Source organism: Bubalus kerabau, chromosome 9 (assembly GCF_029407905.1).
Source record: "Bubalus kerabau isolate K-KA32 ecotype Philippines breed swamp buffalo chromosome 9, PCC_UOA_SB_1v2, whole genome shotgun sequence".
NCBI classification, from domain to species: domain Eukaryota; kingdom Metazoa; phylum Chordata; class Mammalia; order Artiodactyla; family Bovidae; genus Bubalus; species Bubalus kerabau.
In genome coordinates, this window is record NC_073632.1 from 65,330,128 (window position 1) to 65,355,780 (window position 25,653).

General features: G+C 36.7%; 1 protein-coding gene across 1 annotated transcript in view; it reads left to right on the forward strand.

The window, feature by feature from the left end:
* Positions 1-1,065: 1,065 nt before the first annotated feature.
* Positions 1,066-25,653, forward strand: part of LOC129659890 (craniofacial development protein 2-like) — a 112,861-nt gene continuing 88,273 nt past the window's right edge. The window contains exon 1 of the mRNA XM_055591419.1: positions 1,066-1,071. Within this exon, the coding sequence (XP_055447394.1) occupies positions 1,066-1,071 (6 nt within the window). The remainder of the gene's footprint in view (positions 1,072-25,653) is intronic.

A 25,653-nucleotide genomic window follows, 5' to 3' on the forward strand; every position in this document is an offset into this window, starting at 1 on the left:
TTCTGTACCCTCACTAATGTTTGCCGTCTCTTGACTTGTTAATGATGGCCATTCTAACAGTGTAGATGTGGCCTCTTATTGTAGTTTTGATTTGCATTTCCGTAATTATTAGTGATGTTGAGCACCTTTTCACGTACCTATTGACCGTTTGTATGACTTCTTCTAAAAAAATGTCTATTCAGTTTTTCTGCTATGTATTGAAAATATGGGGAGAAGGCAATGGCACCCCACTCCAGTACTGTTGCCCTGAAAATCCCATGGATGGAGGAGCCTGGTGGGCTGCAGTCCATGGGGTCGCTAAGAGGTAGACATGACTGAGTGACTTCACTTTCACTTTCCACTTTCATACATTGGAGAAGGAAATGGCAACCCACTCCAGTGTTCTTGCCTGGAGAATCCCATGGACAGAGAAGCCTGGTAGGCTGCAGTCCATGGGGTCACACAGAGTCAGACATGACTGAAGTGACTTGGCAGCAGCAGCAGCATTGAAAATATGACAATTAATAAGGCCTCTATTCTCATGGCACTTATTATACTATATCAAAAAAATCCAATTAGTTACACACAAAACAATATAAAATTGCAGCTGTGTTTAAGAGCTTCATATCTGAGATTCTCAATACCATTAAGCTGTACAATGGGGGAGCAGTTGCCTAGTACATAAGACTGAGGAAGCTGTTTTTGAGAAAGAGATCATTGAGCTGAAACTGAAGGATAAATGTAAATTTACTATTTGAAGAAGGAAGTGAAGAATTTGTTCCTTGAATAACATAGTGTAAACTCTTGGAACATGAATACACATGATAAAGTTAACGGTTTGAGGGCAGCACACCTGTGGCATAAAGGAAGGGAGGGAGAGACTGAGATTAAGTGAAATAAGTTGGTGCCAAATCATTGTAGAGTATGGAGAGTAGGAATGAATTTTCTCTTTATCCTTAGTACAATGAGAAGCCATTAAATTATGTTCAGCAGGGAATGGTCATATTTGGATTTGGATTTCAAAATTAAAACTCTAAAAAAATTACTCTGGCTCTTTTGTGAAGGACAAACTGTACAGGAGCTACAATGGAGGTAAGTAGAAGAGTTAGGAAGAAATCTCAGTAGCGGGAATGAGAAAGGATGGTAGGGAACTGGAAGATAGAGGGAGAAATGGTGAGATTTAATTGATCATTGGGTTGCTATAGTGTTTGTGTTGAAAAAAATCTTGTTATTTTATATTTTGAAAGATATTACAGTTATCTTCTAGTAGTCACTGTTGTTGACGAGAAGTTCCATGGCAAGTCAATGATTAAATCTAGAGTGAAAGAAGGAAGCAATATTCAGATGAAATGAAATACTTTTCTAAAAAAGGCAGACATGCTAATAAAGCTAAAGGGCATATTTCTAGAGCAACTGATATTAGGTTGGTGCAAACATAATTGGGGTTTTGGACCGTGAATTTTAAACTATTATAACTAGACCCAAACATATCTTTATTAATCAAAATAGGAACCATTGCAATCAACACATGTTTGCCAATGCAAAATAAGTTTACTCCTGTAGCATAAAAATCTATGCTTTAGGATTTGAGGAAGTATTTTCTGCATCTTGCTGGTTATGGAAGCATTTTCCCTGCAAAAAGTTTTTGAGATGCTTGAAGAAGTAGTAGTTAGCTGGTGAGAGATTGGTCAGGTGAATATGGCAGATGAGGCAAAACTTTGTATCCCAATTCATTCAAGTTTTGAAGCATTGGTTGTGCGACGTGTGGTCAGGCGTTGCTATAGAGAAAAATTTGGCCCTTTCTGTTGACCAGTGCTGGTTGCAGGTGTTGCAGTTTTTGGTGCATCTCATCAATTTGCTGATCATACTTCTCCGCTGTAATAGTTTAACCAGGATTCAGAAAGCTATAGTGGATCAGACCAGCAGCAGACAACCAAACAGTGACCATGATGTTTTCTGGGTGCAACTTTGGCTTTGGAAAGTACTTTGAAGCTTCTTCTCGATCCCTTGTGGCTCAGCTGGTAAATAATCCACCAGCAATGTAGGAGACCTGGGTAAATCCCTAGGTTGGGAAGATCCCCTGGAGAAGGGAAAGGCCACCCACTCCAGTATTCTGGCCTGGAGAATTCCATGGACTGTATAGTCCATGGGATTGCAAAGAGTCGGACATGACTGAGCGACTCTCATTTTTCATTTTCACTTGATCCAACCACTGAGCTGGTCATCACTGGTTGTCCTATAAAATCCACTTTTTGTCACATGTTACAATCCGATTGAGAAATGGTTCTTTGTTGTTGCATAAGATAAGAGAAGTAACTCTTCAAAGAAACAATTTTTTTGATTTGTGGTCAGCTCATGAGGCAACCACTTATCAAACTTTTTCATTTTTTCAGTTTGCTTCAAATGCCAAATGACTGTAGAATGGTTGATGTTGAGCACAATGTTTTAATTTTTCAAGATTAAGAATAAGATTCTTTGTGAATTTTTCAATTAAATGGAGCTTGCTGTGCTGTTCTGTGCTTAGTCATCCAGTCATGTCTGACTCTGCAACCCCATGGGTTGTAACCTGCCAGCCTCCTCTGTCCATGGGGATTCTTGTCCAGGCAAGAATACTGGAGTGGGTTGCTATGCTGTCCTCTAAATGGAATTCAACCATTATAAGTCTTCTTTTTAAAAAATCTGTAGTGACTTTGGATGTGATGGGAAACATTTTCTTTTTTAATTTTACTGGTATATTCAGGAAATAGTAAACTGCTAAGAATAGATACTAACTTGATCTTAGTCAAAAGGTATAGAAGTGATTTTCAGAGAGAATTAAGTTGTTTTCCTTCTTCTTTAAAATTCACTGTTTTTGTACCTGATTTTTTTAAACATTGCTTTCTTACTGGCTGTCAAAAATATGTCAATATTTTATGCTTCCAGTGACACTTTCAGTGGCTATTTTGAAGTTTTAAAATAAGCACATTTAGTGTCTGAATGAATGATATATGTCTTTTATAAAATAAATTTTGTACCTCAAAATATTTTTTTTCTAGAGGGGTTAACATTTTTGTTGAATTTCTGTTGACAATATACTTCAGATATGTAGTAAAGACCAATTAAATTATTTCTATGATGTCAGGCAATTTATCTTTACAAAAAATAGTAAATTATTACAAAGTATAAACAATTTTGCTTTGATATTTAAAAAAAATTTTTAGAAAACTGATTATGGATTTTATTTGTTATTCTCTTTATTTTCATTTTTCCTTTGAAATATCATTTGGTTATTACTTTCCTAGATTTGTATAATAGTTTGGTGTCACTGATGTTCACTACAACTTGGTTTAGGAAACAAGATTTGAGGAGTTACTTCTCAGGGTAATGTATTTGTCATATTGATTGATGCAAAATGAAATGTAATTGGATTTCTGGTGTCATATATTGCTTAGTAGTGATTAGGACAATTGGACAACAGCGTTAAAGTGAAATGTGCTCATTGTCCATCTAAAATTGGCCTCTGCTCTTTATTGGTGGCCTATAAATTCATATTTCCTAGAAAATATTTAACAGTATTCTTGAAAGGATAAATCATTTCCGAAAGAATAAATCTTCAGTTACAGTTCCATTTCTGAAGTCAAGCTTGTAGGCAGACTTCATTATTTGCAATCTATGGGATATTCAGCATTTTATTACATACCTTTCTAAGCTGAGAATCTTCACAAAAACCTCTCTTCTAATGTTGTTAGTGGCATTTCTAGAGATGGTACATATTAAGGGCCTGCTACAGGCCAGGTGGAGAAGGAAATGGCAACCCACTCCAGTATTCCTGCCTGGAGAATCCCATTGACAGAGGAGCCTAGTGGGCTGCTGTTTATGGGGTCACAAAGAGTCTAACACGACTGAGTGACTAAGCACCATAGGCCAGGTATATAGATTATATTTAATAAATATTAATTGTTAAATTTTACTTATTAAGTAATTTATTTTTAGCAGTTCATAGAGAATTATGTCAACTCACTCCAGTGTTCTTGCCTGGAGAATCCCAGGGATGGCAGAGCCTGGTGGGCTGCTGTCTATGGGGTCGCACAGAGTTGGACATGACTGAAGCGACTTAGCAACAGAAGCAGCAGAGAATTATGTATTCATCTTTTATTTCTAGCAGTGGGTCAAACTAGATAACATCACTTAAATCTCTCCTTGAAAACATTTAAATATAATGAACAAAATTTTAATTATTTTAGATGCATCAGTGAGCTTATTAGAAATCAAAGAATATTAAGAAGCCAAAAAATTAAGTGAATTTCATATCCTGAAGTGGTAAACAACCACTGAATCTGAATTTTTTATCAGGTAAACTTGAGCTTTCCTTTTCTGACCATATATGGAAAATGGAGTATAGAACTCAAAGACTAGAAATGATTAAAATTTTAGAATCTAATTGAAGATGTTGCATAAATCTGAGAACCAAAATGACATCTTCACCAATTTAAGAGTAAACTTGACTAAACTTAACCTTCCAAAAGCATAGAACAGAAAATTGCTTATTTAAAACCTTAGCAATGAGTTGCAAAAAAAGAATTCTCCTCTATGAATACCAAAGCTCATATAACCTTAACATGACCTCTAGCCTGTAGTCATAGACTCCAAATTGAAAATCTTTTAATTTAGTTGAACTAGTTATTCCTGTGTAATGTTACCAGCAGACATGTAGAAGCAAATGCAAATCTGGTTTTGCAAAAATTTGCCTTCATAAAATTCTCAAATTATTTCAGTGGAAGGTGTTATGTGAACTAGACGGACCTAGTCAAAAAGCAAAAATTGCCAACAAAATAAGATATAATGAGTTTTAGCCAGCAGAGAAAATAGAACATTCAGAACTGACAACTAATTTTAGAATTAGCAGATAGAAAATATAATTGGATTAGTTTAAGGAAATAAATTTAAACCATAAGCAACTCCCCCCAAAATGATATATTATAACCATGTGGGTTTGAAGAAAAGGCACAGACTCTATTAGTGAAATATAATTATTAAAAAATTTCAGAATTGAAAGAGACACATGTACCCCAATGTTCATCACAGCACTGTTTATAATAGCCAGGACATGGAAGCAACCTAGATGTCCATCAGCAGACGAATGGATAAGAAAGCTGTGGTACATATACACAATGGAAAATTACTCAGCCACTAAAAAGAATACATTTGACTCAGTTCTAATGAGGTGGATGAAACTGGAGCCTATTACACAGAGTAACTGCTAAGTCACTTCAGTCGTGTCTGACTCTGTGAGACCCCATAGGCGGAAGCCCACCAGGCTCCCCCATCCCTGGGATTCTCCAGGCAAGAATACTGGAGTGGGTTGCCATTTCCTTCTCCAATGCATGAAAGTGAAAAGTGAAAGTGAAGTCGCTCAGTTGTGTCTGACTCTTAGCGATCCCATGGACTGCAGCCTACCAGGCTCCTCTGTCCATGGGATTTTCCAGGCAAGAGTACTGGAGTGGGGTGCTATTGCCTTCTCCATTACAGAGTAAAGTAAGCCAGAAAGAAAAACACCAATACAGTATACTAATGCATATATATGGAATTTAGAAAGATGGTAACGAAAACCCTGTATGCAAGACAGCAAAAGAGACACAGATGTATAGAACAGTCTTTTGGACTCTGTGGGAGAGGGCAAGGGTAGGATGATTTGGGAGAATGGCATTGAAACATGTATATTATCATATGTGAAACGAATCGCAAGTCCAAGTTCTATGCATGATACAGGATGCTTGGGACTGGTGCACTGGGATGACCCAGAGGGATGCGATGAAGAGGAAGGTGGGAAGGGAGTTCAGGATGTGGAACACATGTACACCCATGGCAGATTCACGTCAATGTATGGCAAATAAATTTATTTTATTTAAATAAATAAAAACAAAACAAAAATTTCAGTTATGATGTAGCTGAATAGTACATTAGTGAACTAAAAAAAAAAATCTGAGAAAATCTTCTTTTATGTAGTGGGAAGGAAGTATGATAAATATTAAAGGGTTATTAAATACACAAAGATATGAGAGGAATGAGAAGGTCTAACTTACATATAATTATAATTCTCTGATCAGAGGAGAGAGAGAATGGGGCAGAAACAATACTTGAGGGGATAATGGATTATAATTACAAAGAAATTTATTCATTCATTCCATAAATATTTATTCTCTCAACCGTAGTACTGGCTATATGAGTGAATAATACAGATACAAATCTCTCTCTACTATCCTGGAACTCACAATCTAATCACTAGTAGAAGATAGACACCTACTGATAAATGTTTCCTCTGTCTTTCCTGCCTGATGATCCTAAGATGTTTTTCAAAAGACTTTGCAAAAAATTTGTAACCTGCTACTATAGCCAAATTGATAATACATTATTTTTCATTTATTTATTTTGCTTCAATCTCTCTTTCCATTTTTCCTTTTCCTCAGTCACACTTCTATTTAAACTGCTCATAAGTATAGCTTTCTCTGAGACTTTGATTTTGGGGAATCCAGGTTGTACTGAAAGTAACCCTAAAATCTGGACCTTCAGCAGGAGATTTGGAACTGGCTTACTTACAAACTAAATGGCTATAAAGACCCAATAAATTTAACAGTAAGTAAATTGTTATGAAAAGCAATATGGTGTGTTTATGTGCATACTCAGTCATGTCCGACTCTTTGCAAACACATGGACTGTAACCTGCCAGGCTCCTCTGTCCATAGAATATTCCAGAAGAATATTGGAGAGGGTTGCCATTCCCTTCTCCAGGGGATCTTCCCAACCCAAAGATCTAACTCGTATCTCTTGTGTCTCCTACACTAGCAGGCAGATTCTTTACCAGCTGAGCCACCAGGGAAGCCCTTGAGTAATAAAAAATTAGAAACAGGATTGCCATGGAAATTCCCTGGCAGTCCAGTGGTCAGGGCTCTGTGCTTCCACTGCATGGGGCATTGGTTCAATCCTTGATTGTGGAACTAAGATCCCATAAATTTTATATCATGATCAGGGGAAAAGAAAATAAAAACCTCCCATTGATCCATCAGTCTGACTCCTGAGTATTTATCCAAAAGAATTAAATTCAGGTTCACAAAGAGATATTAGAATTCCCATTTCATTGCAGAACTGTTCACAATACCCAGGATGTGGAACCAATATAAATATCCATTGACAGATGAATGGATAAAGAAAATATGGTGTATAAATACAATGGAGTGTTTTTCAGCCTCAAGAGAGAAGGAAATTTTACTATATGCAACAACATGGATGATACTTCAGGATACGATGCTAAGTGAAATGTCTTTCACAGAAGGATAAATACTGTTTGATTCCACTAATATGGTATATATAATATAGTAAAATTCTTAGAATCAAAAACTGAAATGTTGGTCACCAAGGGTTAGAGGAAAAAGGAAATGAGAAGATATTTACCAAGGGGCACAATATTTCAGTTAGGAAGATGAATAAGCTCTAGATATCTTCTGTAGAATATACTGCTTATACTAAATAATACTGTATTATATAGTTATAATTCTATTGAGAGGGTAGATCTCATGTTCACTTTTCTTACCACAGTAAGGTAAAAGTTAAAAAAGAAAGCATAAAATCAAAAGGTGAATAAATCCAAACCTTTCTGCCTTTTTGGTCAATATATACTGACAAGAAAATTGATTAATCATATATAAATACATTAAAGGAGATTCTTATTTCATACCATAGATTAAAATTTAAATAGGAAGTAGAAATTATAAAACTTCTTGAATAAAATGTGGGAGAACATCTTCATATTTTCTGAGTAGGAAAATATTTACAAGACAACACACAAACCATTAAGGAGAAATTGATAAAATTTACTTCAGTAAAACTAAGAATTCTTTCCATCTAAAGAGACCATAAAATTAATAATATACAATAAAGTGAGAACATATTTGCAATCTATATAACTGACAAAGGATTAGAATGCAGAACTCTTACAAATCATTATAATAAAAAAAAAGAACCCAGTAAAAAATCTTGAGTATTCAATTCAAACAGGATAAAACTTAAATGGCACATAAACCTATAAAATATGCTTAATATCGTTAGTACTTAAGAATATGTAAAATAAGTCTATAATGAGACATAGTTTCGTGCCCACTAGATTTGCAAAAATATTATATACGACAATATCAAACACTGGAAAAAGTGTAGCATGATGACAAACTCTAATTTGATACTCATAAGGTACAAATTAGTACCAACACTTTAGAACAGTTGTACATTACTTAATAAACATGAAGATGAACTAACCCTAAAGCAAGCATTTCCACTCCCAATTAGAGACCTAAAGAAACTCTTTCAAACATGAACCAGATGGCATGAGTAAGAATATTCATAGCAAAACTTTTAATAGCAAAATAACACAGATCAAAACTGAACATTCAACAGCTCATCAATAGTAAAAGGAAGAAATAATCAGAATCACCTGAAAGGAGTTCCTACCACTGCCTGGTGCCCCAGATTTTGTGCCACAGGTCACTTCTACATCACCTCACTCTGGTGACCAGTGGGGCTTATGCTTGTGGGTCTCATATGACTGTAACCAGCGGGGAAAGAATTCTTAAACAGTTGCCACTCCTGGGGCACGTAGAGGAAACCGAACAAGAGGTTGGTTTTTCTGTGAGGGAGGCCATTAGCTAATCATCATGGCGAGGCCTGGGTTCAATCCCTGGGTTGGGAAGATCCTCTGGAGAAGGAAATGGCAGCCCACTCCAGTATTCTTGCCTGGAAAATTCCATGGACTGAGGAGCCTGGTAGGCTACAGTCCATGGGGTCTCAAAGAATCGGACACGACTGAGCGACTTCACTTTCACTTTCATGGCGAGGCCTGAGGGGCTGGTTTACAATTAAACATTCATCTAGTGGCTGAGGGTAATCCTTTGTAGAGACCATAGAGGGCAGGAGGCATCTACAAGCTCACCCTTTGCCATCTTCCTGAGCGTCAGTAGGGGGAACTTTGTATGTATCAGGTATCCTGATTTTTCGGTCTGGTGCTGTTTTTTGTTGTTGCTGCCCAGTAAATGCTCCTTGATTGCCTTGCTTTGGTGGCTGAGAAGACTTGGATTTCTGGGTCCCAGAGGACTGTGAAAATCAGAGAGAAAGAGTACTTTGTAAGTTCCTAGGGCTTCCAAGGTGGCTCAGCAATAAAATGTCTACCTGCCAATGTAGGAGACCTGGGTTCAATCCCTGGGTCAGAAAGAACCCCTGGAAAATGAAATTACAACCCACTCCAATATTCTTGCCTGGGAAGTCCCACTGACAGAAGAGCCTGGAGGGCTACAGTCCCTGGGGTCACAAAAGAGTTGGCTATGACTTAGTGACTGGCAAAGAAAACTAACTCCCAGGGTACTGCACAGACAGTTGACTGGAACATACTGTCCAGTCTTTCTGGGAAGTCTTTTTTGCTTGTCTGGAGATTCAGCCTGAGGGGCAGGCTAGGGGTTGACAAACATCTGGTGGGTATGGAGCTGCTCTCAAGGCATGTAAGCTATTGACACCATCTTGGTGATCTCCCTCTGCTACATTTTGGTATGTTAGAAAGAAAGAAAGATAAAGAAAAGGAGTAGGAAGGAAGGAAAGAAAGAAAAAGCTGTGGTATACTCATGGAGTGATTATGTTTTTTTTTTTTACTGACTAGTAAACAGAGTGATTTACTAGTCAGTAAAAAAAAAAAAAAAAAAATCAACTATAAGAAACAATGTATATGAAACTTTGTACCATAATGTTGAGCATAGAAAGCCAGTCAATAAGCAGCATGACTCCATTTATATGAAGGAAAAAAGCTATGCACAAGTAAAGAGTATATATTGAATAATACTTGAATGATATTTAAAGTTAATATCATTAATATTTAAGTAGTACTTTAATAATAATATTAAAATATAGATGGAAAAACTAGAAAGAAAAACATAGAAATGATTTACACAAAGGTTGAGAATATGCATACTTAGAGGAGGGAGAATATGGGTATCAATTAGGAGAGGGACACATGAGATGTATGGCGAAGGAGGGAGGCGGGTTCAGGATGGGGAACACATGTATACCTGTGGCAGATTCATTTTGATATTTGGCAAAACTAATACAATTATGTAAAGTTTAAAAATAAAATAAAATTTAAAAAAAAAGTGATGATGATATCTTTTTTCTTAAACAGTGTGATGGGACAATGGCTTTTGATTGCATTTGATATATGTCTGGGGCTTCCCCATTGGCTACACACAGACAAACGCATACACATTCAGATACTTTTATCAACTGGGCATTCACTAACTACAATTTTTAAAAGAAAAAAATCATATGTATCTTCTAAAAAATTCTTAGCACCCTATTTCATTGCTCCATGGTTTTATCTCTCATTCATAAATTGCCTCTGACATGAAGAAATGTCATGGCAGCTTGAGATAACAAAACCTCAGAGACCTTAGCAGTAGAGCATTAGAAACTTCAACACAATCAATAATACTCCAGTTGTCTACATGAGCTATTTATACTTTCTAAAGTAATTCAATCTAGGGAAAGAATGATTCAAGTCTTGATGGCAATATGTAAACTTGGAATATTCATTTTTTGAATCTCTTTTTAAAAATTTGATAAGGGCTGGACTAAATGAGTTGATATAGCATAGGATCAGCTTTCCTGGTACTTTCAAAGTGCATTTTATTTTTCTATCTTTTAGGCATCTGTGATAAATACTAGATGATGAACAACATTGTTTATAATTATAGAATAATTTTCAAATGCTCTCAAACTAATAGACTGACACAAGAAACACGACTGGGTCCTAGTAAAAAGACTGGGCTTTATTTGTTCTAATCTCTCAACCAGGCTACTCACCTGTTTAATTTTAACAGGAATCAATGACTTGACTTCTTCATGAATTCTAGAATGTGGAAAATTTATTTGACTTCAAAAGCATGGTGAAAATCAATTTTGAATTTTCCCATAGATCAGGTAAATATATTACATCGACACTGAAGACACATCTATCTGTCTTTTTTTCTAACTTAACCCAACTGAAAACAAGCAAGTAAATTGAATTCTGAGCCTAGGCAGTGAAAGAGAGGCTCCCATGGTACCAAGCATTATTTTCGCTTCTTTCTTTAGGAGCCTTGGGGGAGTGGAAAACCTTCCATGTTAGCAACTTTTCCTGTAACTATTCCTTTCATTACTTATAGGCTTCCCCAATGGCTCAGATGGTAAAGAATCTTCCTACAATGCAGGAGACCTGGGTTCGATTCCTGCATTTGACCCTTGGGTCAGGAAGATCCCCCTGGAAAAGGGAATGGCAACCCACTTCAGTATTCTTGCCTGGAATCATTTATCCATGAAGAGCACTTGATATGGAACCCTATTTGCTCTGTGTCTCCAAATACATCAAAGCAACAAAAACTCTTTATTGCTGATAGTAATACTGTCTGTCATGCTCAGCTTTTCTTTTTAACCCCCTGGTTTTGCAGGTAATCAAAACTAAATTTCACTTTCAATAGATTGAATTTATGACTAGCCCAGTGGGTATAGCTTGGCTTAACATTGTCACATGTCATTGGGGAAAAATGGTTATGGAGAAGCGTTGGGGTTATGTTTCAGGGAAAACTAATTTTGGAGATAGATGTTATAAAGTAAAAGTAAAATATGTCATAAGAAATAGCCATTGTTATATGAATTGCTAACTGTATCATCAGCAGCCGTCAGCAATGTTTGGGTAGGAACAATGGAAGATGGAGATGAGGTAAAGATTTTACACTACACTGTGCATTTACTTAGGGCTTCCCAGGTGGTTCCCTGGTAAAGAATTTCCCTGCCAATGTAGGAGACACAGGAGATGCAGGTTCAATCCCTGGTACAGGAAGATCCCCTGGAGTAGGGAATGGCAACCCACTCCAGTATTCTTGCCTGGGAAGTCCAATGGACAGAGGAGCCTGGTGGGCTACAGCCCATGGGGCTGCAGAGAGTTGGACATATATTTACTTAAGTTGAGGGGAAGACCCTGCATCTTTATGATAGTAGCTGAAGAGCTACTCATTGACTAACAACTTAAAATAGTTTTCTTGGAAAATATTCCAAATTCTTTAACACACATTATTAGCCCAATTCTTAAGTTCAGACTAAACTTAGACATTTTAGATTATGCTAATTTTGGTCTGCTTTCTAAGAATATTAAACATTTTTTTGTTTTTTTTTTTTTTTAGAAGTTCTTCTGTGAGCAAAGTAATGATGAAAGCATGACTATTTAAAAAAATATATATTACATGATTTTTAGATGGAAATCCAAATGCAATGAATAAGGAAAAACCTTTGTAATAATGAATAATCTAATAATGTCTTTCTGCTGCTGCTGCTGTGGCTAAATTGCTTCAGTCGTGTCCGACTCTGTGTGACCCCATAGACGGCAGCCCACCAGGCTCTGCTGTCCCTGGGATTCTCCAGGCAAGAACACTGGAGTGGGTTGCCATTGCCCTCTCCATTGTGTGAAAGTGAAAAGTGAAAGTGAAGTCGCTCAGTCGCGTCTGACTTGTAGCGACCCTATGGACTGCAGCCCACCAGGCTCCTCCATCCATGGGATTTTCTATGCAAGAGTACTGAAGTGGCTTGCCATTGCCTTCTCCGAATGTCTTTCTAATAATGTCTTTTTAAAAATGAAAGCACTATCTTACCTCCAATAAGAATGTGCCGAATTGCTTACAGTATTGATGTTCTGAGAAGTTTCCAAAGCTGGAGTAACTTTGTCCCATATTAAAAGGTATATTTGATTTGTTATATTTGCTAAATGATGTTCACAGGTCTAACTAAAATATGGATTAGTGATGTATGTATTTCACTGGAAAGAGGGACATTAACACCAAGACTTTCCCCTGTTCTATTTTAGTTTGATAAGCTTCTGCAATTGGATTTAGATTTTGACTGAACGTATTTTGTGAAGCACTCTAAGGCTTGAGTCCATGCATGCATGCTCAGCTGTGTCACACTCTTTGTGACCCCATTGGTTGTAGCCTGCCAGGCTCCTCTGTCCATGAAATTTTCCAGGCAAGAACACTGGAGTGAGCTGCAGTTTCCTCCTCCAGGCAATCTTTCCGACCCAGGGATTGAAACTGTGACTCTTGCATCTCCTGCATTGGCAAGCAGATTCTTTACCACTGTGCAACCTGGGAAGCTTCCTAAAACTTGAGACCACCAGGTAAAAGTTAAATAATGATTTCTAAACATGATTAACTGACAAGCTAGTAAACCAGAAAGCAAACCAAACACTGCAGCATATTTTTCCATACTAGTTTATGATTCTAAAAGAACAACAAAAATTTTTTATCATTTTGATTAGATCATGAATAGGACCCACAATCATTTGAAGATTCCTGTTTGGGAGTAGTTATGGTTCAGCTCATGAGCATGTGAGGATGATTGCATATCTTGGGCTTATTTGTTTTGCTGGAACTATGTCAGCCTGATAATTGTTCTATACAATTCATCACTTTTTTAATGTCAGGTAATGACTTGGATAATCATTTAATTCTTCAAGTTTCTTCTGCAAGATATTTTTCCATGGTAACAGAAGAAGTACATTGGTTTTTGTTTACTTTGTAGAACATGATATGTGGTGTTCATCATGTAAAGAAAAAGAAGAGAATTTAATCAAGAAAACCTATATTTCAAAGCTTTTAGAACTGTATGTTATGTTTATGTAAGAGGGTGTATGAAATAGGGCTTCCCTGGTGGCTCAGACAGTAAAGAATCCATCTGAAATGTGGGAGACCTGGGTTCGATCTCTAGGTTGGGAAGATCCCCTGGAGAAGGGCATGGCAACCCAGTCTAGTATTCTTGCCTGGAGAATCAATCCCATGGACAGAGGAGTCTGGAGGGCTACAGTCCACGGGGTCCCAGAGTTGGACACAACTGAGTGACTAAATGCAGCACAGCACTGTATGAAATCAAGTTCATTAAATAGGCAAGCTTCCAAATATAACGTATGACTAGTGTATCCTTCTTTCACCAATATGTCTAACATGAAACTATTCCTAAATAAATTAGGGTATAAATAATAAAGCTTAAATGAGGAGATAAATTACATGACTCAGAGTGTGTGATGTTTCTTATATCTTAGCTTGCTATCCTAAATTTTCAGGAAAAGAAATCTTTTTTAAACCTTTATCAAACCAGTGCAGATTCTCTTAACTTCCTAAATTCCAAATGTAGGGCTGTTCCTAGCAGCAAAACTTTCCTCATTTGACCCACATACTGCATGTTTCTCTACTAAGAACCATTTTAAAATGTGGTTTCTTATTGTAACTTTTTTTTATGATGAAACTATACTTGAACAGCTCCAAACTGTACATCCTATATGAAGCCTCTCCTCTCAATGAGTTTCTTATTTCTGTGTGGAATTTTATATCTTGCAGTGTCCTATAAATAAAAATTAAATTCCACCCTTTAAAAAGTGCCTTGTTCTTCAGAGTGCTTTTGATGCACTAAAGATAATAAGGTAAAGAGAAAACTTTGATGAAGATTCTTTTTCCTAGAAGGTGCTTTTTAGATTGAGTCCAACATTTTGAAACAAGATAAAAGCATTAAACAATGGGAAAAATGTTGAAATTAATTTTGCTATTTAACTAGTTTAATTTTGCTATTAAACTAATGCTGACTACAGCATTGAAGGTACCATTTTATTAGATCATCTCTTTCTTTTTAATAACTGGTGATTATATATTTCAGCAGGTACTCTAATAATTTTTGTTTCTTATAGACATAGAATGTTGGCACAAATACGGTCGCTATCAAGATTATCAACTCACAGCGCCTGGAGTGCCCTTTTGTCCAATTGCCACATCAAGATGTATGTTAATATATGCATGGTATGTAAATGATTGCCATTATAGGAAGTCAGTAAGTAGTTTTGTGTTCAGATCTTTAAAAAATATTCTGCTCCTAGCATAGCTCAATGACAGGTAACATCTTGGTACTCCCAGGAGACTGGCAAATTTTCATATAAATTGATAGCATATCTTCCCTTTTTATGCCCCTTCTTTCCTCAGAAACATTTTACATTGAAAGGCAAATTATATAGATATAATGCTGTATTAGTCACAGCTTTATTCCTATATAATTTAAAATTATATAGGGATAGCAAATTCTTATCACAAAGACTTGTAATCCTTCATCAAATTCATTGTTGAAATTTGTAATTTTCTCAAAGTATGGAGACTAACATGCATATATGGTTTGTAAAGCAACAAACAGAACTATCTGCTTTCAAATGTATTTAGGTTTCATTTCTTCACATGTCTAGTACACATATTTTTTTAAACCATATCAGTCTGAAAAACATAAGACATATCACTGGATTTAAATGAGGGTTTTGTTCTGTTAACACTTCACTGTGTGCTGTTAACAATGTTCTCTAGCTTCCCCAGGCCATAGTGTTTTCATCTGTAAAATGAGAAATGCATGCTCAACAGTTTCTAAAATCTCTTCTGGCTGAAATAATCGTCTAATTCTAAATTTTGGTTCTCTGTAATGTTCAACTGGACTAAGGACTAGAAATTTTGTTTAATGTATAATGATAATATCATCGTTTCATATTCCAGCATGAAATTTGGCATCAAGAAACAGTTAAGTGATTTCTAGTAGTTGACATTTTGAAAGGACAAATGTAAATTACTAACTAAAAAAAGAGCAGACTTGATTGTGAACATGACTTACAGTTTGAACCAAAGTTTCTGTTGTTTTGCAAACAACTTGAACTGATAATTTTCATGCCTTCAGGCCCTCAAGTTCAGCAGAGGGATTCTAGGCCTGCCTTACCCAGTATAGCCCAGACTGGAAAATAAGTTCTGGGTTTCCACCCAGTTATAACAAGAGAGGTTTCCCAGGTGGCTCAGTGGTAAGAATCAGCCTGCCCCTGCAGGAGATGTGAGTTTGATCCCTGGGTAGGAAAAATCTTCTGAAGAAGGAAACAGCAACCCACTCCCATATTCTTGCTAGGGAAATCCCATGGACAGAGGAGCCTGCCAGGCTATAGTCCATGCAGTTGCAGAGCAATTGGATACAGCTTAGCGACTAAACAACAATAAGAGAATCTCCATTTTATTTGTTCTTCAAAACAGCATTTTGCATTTGGTTTTATGTAAAAACCAGAGTTATGTAAAAACCAGTCTTGGAAAAGACTCTGATGCTGGAAAATATTGAGGGCAGGAGGAGAAGGGGGCGACAGAGGATGAGATGCTGACTCAATGCACATGAGTTTGCACAAACTCCAGAGATAGTAAAGGACAGGGAAGCCTGGTATGCTGCAGCCCATGGGTTTGCAAAAAGTTGGACACAGCTTAGCAACTGAACAACAAAAAGTGCTAGGGATCCTAAGTAAAAAATGAATTGATATTTAGAAATTCTTGCAGTAGCCAATATTCCAGTCAGGTGAGTGAGAAAGATTTTTCTGTGAATGTATTGTTTCACACATTGGTGACCACTCTTGTTGGCATTCTTTGGACAAGTTTTATTACCTTTTGTATGCTCAGTTGCTCAGTTATGTCTGACTTTTGCAATCCTATGGACTGCAACCCACCAAACTCCTCTGTCCATGGGACTTTCCAGGCAAGAATACTGGAGTGGGTTGCCATTTCCTCCTCTAGGGCATCTTCCTGACCCAGAGATCAACCTGTGTCTCCTGCATTGCCAGGCAGATTCTTTACCACTGTGCCACCTGGAAAGCCCTTTCATTTTATTCACCTTTTAACCATGACTTTATTTAAGATGTCCAGGGTGTTTATTCAACTGTGCAGCATACATAGCTCTAGGAAGGAATTGCATCAATTTAGTTAGGAAATCAATATCCCAAAAGCTTTCTGTAAGCTTGGATTACATCTATTAAGGTGGAGTTTAATGAAGCCACATGCCATATTTAAAATTTTGTTTTTCAAATTAAAAACAAAAGATTGAAGCATAGATTAATAAGAGAACTTAATAGTACCAATGGGCTTTCCAGATGGTTCAGTAGTAAAGAATCTGCGTGCTAATGCAGAAGATACAAGAGATGCCAGTTCGATCCCTGGGTCAGGAAGATCCCCTGAAGGAGGAAATGGCAACCCCACTCCAGTATTCTTGTCTAGAAAATCCCATGGACATAGGAGCCTGTGATGCTACAATTCATGGGGTCAGAAAGAGTTGGACATGACCTAGCAGTTAAACAGTACACTACCAGTAGACTATGAAAGAGACAATGGCGGTACTACTAAAGCAAACTAAAGCAGTGTTCTTGCCCAGAGAATCCCAGGAACGGGGGAGCCTGGTGGGCTGCCTTCTATGGGGTCACACAGAATCTGACATGACTGAAGTGACTTAGCAGCAGCAAAGCAAACTCCAGGACTGATCTTAGCCATAGAGCTGCTAACACTTGAGCTCTGAGGGGAAAAGATAAACACTACCTGAAAGTCTTTTGGTTGTCCATCAAGAAGACCTGAGCAGGCAGAACTCTTTTTCTGGATTGATTCCATCCATGCTTTTTCCCTGAAGTCAGCAAGTCTCTTGCCAGTAAGGGGATTCCTTTTAAAGTTTTGTTGTTTTTCATTTGTTTGTTTGTTTTGCTTTAATTAGTCAATGCCTCTAGCCAGCCAGCACTTCTTGAGTTTAATATCAAAGGGGTTGAAATCCTCTTCTTGCCCCAAACATAGTTCTCTGATTCAGCCTCTAGGTCAGGGGGCCACAAGGACCTTTAAGATTCATTACACACAATGCTCTATGGAAAAGATTATCAACATTATGGGAGAGAACCCTGATAGAGCATCATGAAAAATCTGAAATGATGACACCATTGAAAGTGTTGTTGTTTTAGAAAAAGCCATGAATGTCATTAACCCAAAACAATAAATTCTTGCTGAAGAAAACTGTGTCCAGATGTGCATAACTCTACTGGATTTAGGACACAGCCCATCAAGGAAATCATGAACGAGATTGTGAATATGTAAGTATATATATATATATATATATATATATATATGGAGGCTGAAGGGTTTCAAGATATGAATCTGGGAGAAATTCAAGAGCTGGTAGACATCACATCACAGGAATTTACATAAGATAGGTTGGTGAAGATGAGTGCTTCCAAACCAATGCCAGATGAGGAGGAAAAAGACATAGAGAAAACAGGGCCAGAAAGTAAAAAAAAACCCGACACTAGAAAATTAATTTCTTTTATGATATAGATCTTCCTGTGAAATGAGCACTGAAACTAAAGCAAATAGTGGAAGGAGAAACATTTTTCTTGTTTCATGTAGAAACATTTTTAGAGAAATGAAAAAGCAAAAAGTTCAGGCAGAAATTATAATGTATTTATTTAAAGTTTTACCAAGTGTGCCTACTCTCCTATCTCCCCATTTAACTCTTCCACCTCTTCTACCCATGAAACAGCAAGATCAGGTCTTCCTCATCCTCCTCATTCACAGCATTCTCAAGATGAAGTCTATGAGGATGAAGATCTTTAGGATGGCCCACCTCTATTTAATGATAATAATCATGTCCTACAGTTTATAAACGTATCTGTTGTGTATGTGTGTGAGTTTTCCTATGAAAATCTAATAACTGTATGTCAAGAACTGTGTGAGACATTACTGTGTCATTGTCATTGTCTAAGTATTCATCCTGTAGAAGATCTTGTGCAAATATTTATATTGAAGTGGATAGCCTATTTTTATAGGCGTAAGGTTAGTGCCATTTCACATAAATAAATAATGTTTTAGCTTTCTTACTGTTTATAACTTTTCTTTCAAAGAATTAAAATATTATAGAGTATACCTCTCTCTTGTAATTGAAGGGACTATCATCCTATTATCACAGGTGTTTTTTAAAATGTAGCAATGTTTTCAAAATTACATTATGGGTAAGATTCTATGCTATAGAGTTTTATTCATAGAAAAAACAACACAACATTGTAAAGCAATTATCCACCAATTAAAAATAAATGAAAAATGATTCTATACCACAAGAAGTTTGCAGCAATTCAATTTACTAGTGTATAGGCTAGTCTACTGTGAATCATTATACCTGTAAATACATGTGAAGTTATTTTTCACAGTACCCTATGTCTAGTATTAGTAATTATATATAAAGTGTACAGTGTTTTGTATCATATAAGACAATATTGAGGTAAGTACTGACAGATAATTCATCTTGTAAACAGATTACACAAATGGTATAGATACAGTGTGTGCCTAGTCACTTCAGTCATGTTCAACTCTGTATACAGTGCTGTTACTGTGTATTCTCTTCCTTATGTTTTTTTAATATTTTTTTATTTACCTTGTATTCTTTATATAATTCATTAAATTGTAAGAATATAGTATGGCTATAAGCTGTTTGCCAACATCTATTGGGTCATCAAAAAAGCAAGAGAGTTCTAGAAAATCCTCTATTTCTGCTTTATCGACTATGCCAAAGCTTTTGACTGTGTGGATCACAACAAACTGGAAAATTCTTCAGGAGATGGGAATACCAGACCACCTGACCTGTCTCCTGAGAAATCTCTATGCAGGCCAAGAAGCAACAGTTAGAACTGAACATGGAACAACAGACTGGTTCCAAATCAGGAAAGGGGTACATCAAGGCTGTATATTATCACCCTGCTTATTTAACTTCTATGCAGAGTACATCTTGTGAACTGCCAGGCTGGATGAAGCACAAGCTGGAATTGAGATTTCTGTGAGAAATATCAATAACCTCATATATGCAGATGACACCACCCTTGTGACAGAAAATGAACTAAAGAGCCTCTTGATGAAGTGAAAAAGAAGAGTGAAAAAGTTGGCTTAAAGCTCAACATTCAGAAGATGAAGATCTTGGCAACCGGTCCCATCACTTCATGGCAAATAGATGGGGAAACAAGGGAAACAGTGACAGACTTTATTGTGGGGGGCTCCAAAATCATTGTGGATGGTGACTGCAGCCATGAAATTAAAAGACACTTGCTTGTTGGAAGAAAAGTTATTACCAACCTAGACAACATATTAAAAAACAGAGACATTAGTTTGCCATCAAAGGTCCATCTAGTCAAAGCTATGATTTTTCCAGTAGTCATGTATGGATATGAGAGTTGGACTATAAAGAAAGCTGAGCATGGAAGAATTGATTCTTTTGAACTGTGGTGTGGAGAAGACTCCTGAGAGTCCTTTGGACTGCAAGGATATCAAACCAGTCCATCCTAAAGGAAATCAGTCCTGAATATTCATTGGAAGGACTGATGCTGAAGCTGAAACTCCAATACTTTGGCTACCTGAGGCAAAGAACTGACTCATTTGAGAAGACCCTGATGCTGGGAAAGATTGAAGGCAGGAGAAGCAGGGGACAAGCAGAGGATGAGATGGTGGGATGGCATCACCGACTCCATGGACATGAGTCTGAGTAAGCTCCAGGGATTGGTGATGCACAGGGCAGCCTGGCATGCTGCAGTCCATGGGGTTGCAAAGGGACGGACATGAGTGAGTGACTGAACTGAATTGAACTGGTAAGCAGTTAAGTTTTTAGACAGTCAAAATTTATACATAGATTTTTGACAGCATGAAGGTCAGTGCCATAACCATGTGTTATTTAGGGGTCAACTATAAATTGAAGTAAAAAGAAAAAGAAAAAAAAAGCAATTTTCATTGAAAATATACTGTAAAAATTAAAAGTGAATTGTGATGGTTTATACTACAGACAGGATCTTTTCTATCAATAGACATGTAGTATCTAAGCATGGTGATGGGAAAAATTGGATCGGATCATACCTAGAAGATAGTATTTCTTTTCAGCAACAAGATTTTAAGCAAAATACTGATATAAAAAGGACTCTTTACACAGCCAGGCTGGTGAAGGGATCAGACACTAAGCCATAATAGAATTTGGGGTGTTTATTCTATCCCAGGGCATAGATTGTAGCTGTCTTTAAATATTCTCAGAGTTGACATAAAGACAGAAATTAAAATCATTCTATATAACTTAGAAGGAGCTGGACTTTACCCAAGCAAATTAAAATATCATGCAAGGTGAAAAAAAAACTGGCCTGTATAAAGAAGATATTTTTAACATTCAGAATTTAATGAAGATTGGACAAGTTTTCAGAAATATTGGGTTCCCCCATCTTGAAAATAGGTGAATTTAGAAAGCTATTGTACATAATATTTAAAGCAATTTATTTTTTTATTCTGAATTTTATGATACTATAATGAGAATATTTTATTTCATTTAAATGTTTATGTATTTTTGCCTATAACCTCAATGAATTAGGGAACTTTTCCCTTATTTATTGAGCAAAATGACATCAAAATTTTATCATTCAGTGAAATTATACATACTTTTTCAGCAAATATGCATTGCCATTAAGAAATATTTGGGAAAATGATCACTGTTTTGTTTGACACTAAAGAATACTGCCTTTTGAAGCCAGGAGTAAGCAAAATTCTCATCACAAAAATGTCCAAATATTATCATTGCCATAAAAGAAGAACTGATGAAAATGGTATAATCCTATATCCTCATTCTTGAAAGCTACAGCTTATTTGCATCAAGTAGAGATAATGTTGTAAAGGAAAGGGAAAAATAACCCAGCAATTTCTCTTGAGCACAGTAAGTCCTTCTTACCATTGTAACTAAGACTTGTAGAATCATATCTCCCAAATGCTATGGACCAAAATGGTATTTTATGAATAAAATTGTTCAGAACATGCACACTCTTGACATTAACCCTTGATTAGATTCTGTGCTAAGATGAAATTGAACAAGGAATATATACATATGAAAGGTACAACATTCCTTATAAAATTCCACTCTACACACCCAAAGAAGTGTTTCTGTGTGAAATATAAGTTTTATATAATTTTCATGAGGCATGATGATGGGTGGTAGGCAGATAAGTACTCCTCTCCTTACCCTAGGAAAGACGTCCTTATAGCAATTCCTAGAACCTGGAAATATGCATGTTACCTGGTAAGGGGCAATTAAGATCTCAGATGGAATTAAGTTTATCAATCTGATAACCTTCAAGAGATTGTTGTTGTTCAGTCATTCAGTCCTGTCCAACTCTTGGACTGCAGCATGCCACACTTCTTTATCCTTCACTATATCCCAGAGTTTGCTCAAACTCATGTCCACTGAGTTGATGATGCCATCCAACTCATCCTCTGTTGCCCACTTTTCCTGCATTCAATCTTTCCCAGCATCAGGGTCTTTTCCAATGAGTTGGCTCTTGGCATCGGGTGGCCAAAGTATTGGAGCTTCAGCTCAAAGAGATTATCCTTGATTATTTGAGTGGATTCAAATGTCATTACAAGTGAAAAAGAGAAGCAGAAGAGTCAGGGCCAGGATGCAATTTGATAAATACCCCACTGGCCATTGTGGCTTTGAAGCAAGAAAGCCAGGAGCCAAGAAATGTGGGACTCTTTAGAAGATGGAAAACACAAGGCAATGGATCCTTCTTTAGAGCCTCCAGAAAGGAATGTAGACCTGCTGACAAGGATTTTAGCCCAGTGAGATGTGTGTCAGACTTCCGACCTCTAGCACTGTTAGTTAATAAATTCATGTAGTTTTGAGTCCTAAGTTTGTAACAATTTGTTACAAGAGCTAGAGAAATGAATGCAGTGGCTAATAATAGCAGAGTGACTTTGGTTTGTTTTTCCCCACTTAAATTTCTTTTCTCAGAGACTCTAAGTCTTCTGCAGTAGCCTTTTTACCAGTAATTCACTTGACATCATGAAAAAAAGAGAATGCTTTACAGCATGGATTGTCTACTAAACAACCTAATCAAAATATTATTAAACAATTACACTGCAGTAGGCTGTTTAATGAAGTGTTTTTAGTGTGGTTTGAACACTAATATCAACAGTGTTAAGCAGCTTTGTGCTCTGTGTATCAAAGAACTTGTAATAATGTGAGTCAATGAAGAGCCAAATAAATCTTGAAGCACCTTTGACAGACAATATGCTTGTGCCAGTCTAAATCTTGTCAGGTATTGTTATTGTGCATGAAAATGGGGGGAAAGAAAAACAACAAAAACACAAGACTCTCAAGAGCTTCCATGCCCTGTATATCATGTTAAACTCCCTGATAACTAGATACTTTCCACACTTCTCTCATCAGATGAAAGGTCTATTGGCTTGATCTGAATTTGAGTCTGAGTATAAATGTAAAAGAACACAATCTAAAGTTAAGTCAAGTACTCTAGAACTACTTTTTATATCATGGCCTAATTTAGAAGCAGTGGTACCCTTAGTGGATTGAAAAAAAAATTTTTTTAATTGAGAAAATAAAGTATAGTATGATTGATGATGTCTAGTCAAGGCTATGGTTTTTCCTGTGGTCACGTACGGATGTGAGAGTTGGTCTGTGAAGAAGGCTTGAGTGCTGAAGAATTGATGTTGAACTGTGGTGTCGGAGAAGGCTCTTGAGAGTCCCTTGGACTGCAAGGAGATCCAACCAGTCCATTCTGAAGGAGATCAGCCCCGGGATTTCTTTGGAAGGAATGATGCTAAAGCTGAAACTCCAGTACTTTGGCCACCTCATGTGAAGAGTTGACTCATTGGAAAAGACTCTGATGCTGGGAGGGATTGGGGGCAGGAGGAGAAGGGGACGACAGAGGATGAGATGGCTGGATGGCATCACTGACTCGATGGACGTGAGTCTGAGTGAACTCTGGGAGTTGGTGATGGACAGGGAGGCCTGGCGTGCTGCGATTCATGGGGTCGCAAACAGTCGGAGACGACTGAGTGACTGATCTGATCTGATGATTGATGAGTAAGTCTAAATAAAACTAATACAGATAAACTTGAAGATACACTAACAGTGTGCTTTGGCTAGTTTTCCATATGACCAATTATGTTTCTTCTTTGTTTTGTACTTTTTCATGTTTTAAAAGTCCCAAGTCAGAAAGCCTTACTATTCCATTCTCTTCACTGAAAAGATCAAATGTAAATTTAAAAATAACAGCAATACTAAGAAAATCCCATGCACAGAGAAGACTGGCAGGCTACAGTCCATGGGTTGCAAAAGAGTCAGACACAACTTTGCAGCTAAACAAAAAATATGATAGTAAACACTGTTGATAGTCACAGAGAAATGTAATTAGGGATTGAACTTAAAATTCATGCAAATGGCTTCAAAATTATGAACTTAAAACTCTCTCTAGTCTAGTTCTCTGGTTTTTCCGGTAGTTCTTTTTATGAACAAGAAACTGTATTAGTGTTGTTACCCTAAAAACAAAAACCCCAAAATCTTTTCTGAATGAAAGAGACTTTTCTTTCTCATCATTGTTCTAAGAGAAGTGACATCTTAAGGATATGATACTTTAGGAGTATATTGGAGCACATATTGGATTATAGAACTTGAAGACTGAAATTCATCCCATCCAAGACTTGGATAACCTTCTGGAGTGGCATAGACTAGTGATGTTCTTTTCTGCTATGGCTCATTGCCTGACTACAGCCCCTTGGAAGAAATCTGTGTAAATTCTTTGCATTTTCTGCATTCACTGGTGCTCCAACAGAACAGTGCCTGCCACTCCGACTTCCTGCAATTTACCTGCTATGTAAGAGTAACAGGAAATTACTGCTTGGCGATCTGTCAGTTCTCTCTGTTTGGCCTTCTTGATCCCTCTCTTATGAGATGTTTGAGCCCACTCAGCTGCTCTCCATGCAGCCATCTCCACCTATCATTGTCTTTGTTTCTACTTTCCATCGCCTGTCATCCTAAATGCAGAGGTATTTTGACAAGTGGGATGAATTCCGATTAGTTGTGATTATCGAGAAGTGGACAAGAAAAGTTGAGGGCAGTGGATGACACTCTATTTCACATTTTCCTCTCATCTAATTCATAACTATCAAGCAGATCTTAGAGTGTTATCCACTCAGCATTCTCCAAATTGAGTCATTTTCCTTAATAGTATCAGTTCTGCTGACGTTTCTCTAAGTCCAGATGATTATTGAAGAACCAGGCTTCAATTGTTAATGAATAAAGAGCTTTTTGTTTTGAGACTAGTGGAGAAAATTTTTGTTTGTTTTTCAAATCAGATGGCAAAATTTTCCTATAATCCTCCATATTTGTCAGGCTCAACTTTGCTTTTTAAGTAAATGTTAAACTATGAATCCAATGATAATTTAACAGTGTCTAAGCTTCTGTTAGCAATGGGAATGCTATTAGAAGAATCATAGATTATTCACTTATACCTTTGATGTTTCACAGAAACAAAGAAAACAGCTTATTACTAAATGTGAGGATCCAAGATATTAATATAACTTGGATATATTAATACCTAAACATGCACACTAGTAGATATAATCTTTCTAGAAGAAAATAAAATGAAACCAGCAAATTAACTTTTAAATAAATAATAAATATATATGTATCACTACATCTTACCAGATGGTGAGATCTGATATATTTTTTGGAGGTTTGAAAATATTTACTATTGCTCTAAGGGATTCAATATTTACAAGTTCCTAAAATATATAATTTAAAACATAATTAAAGAATGCCAAAAGCCAAATGTTTATTTTGTTGTATATATTAACTAAATACAATTAGGACTTGATGTCTTTTAACTTCTCTTTCTTCCCAGAATTTGGAACTCCATGAAATCACACACAAAAAAGAGCTTCTTGATTCCCAAATATTTTATTGAAAGTCTTCCAT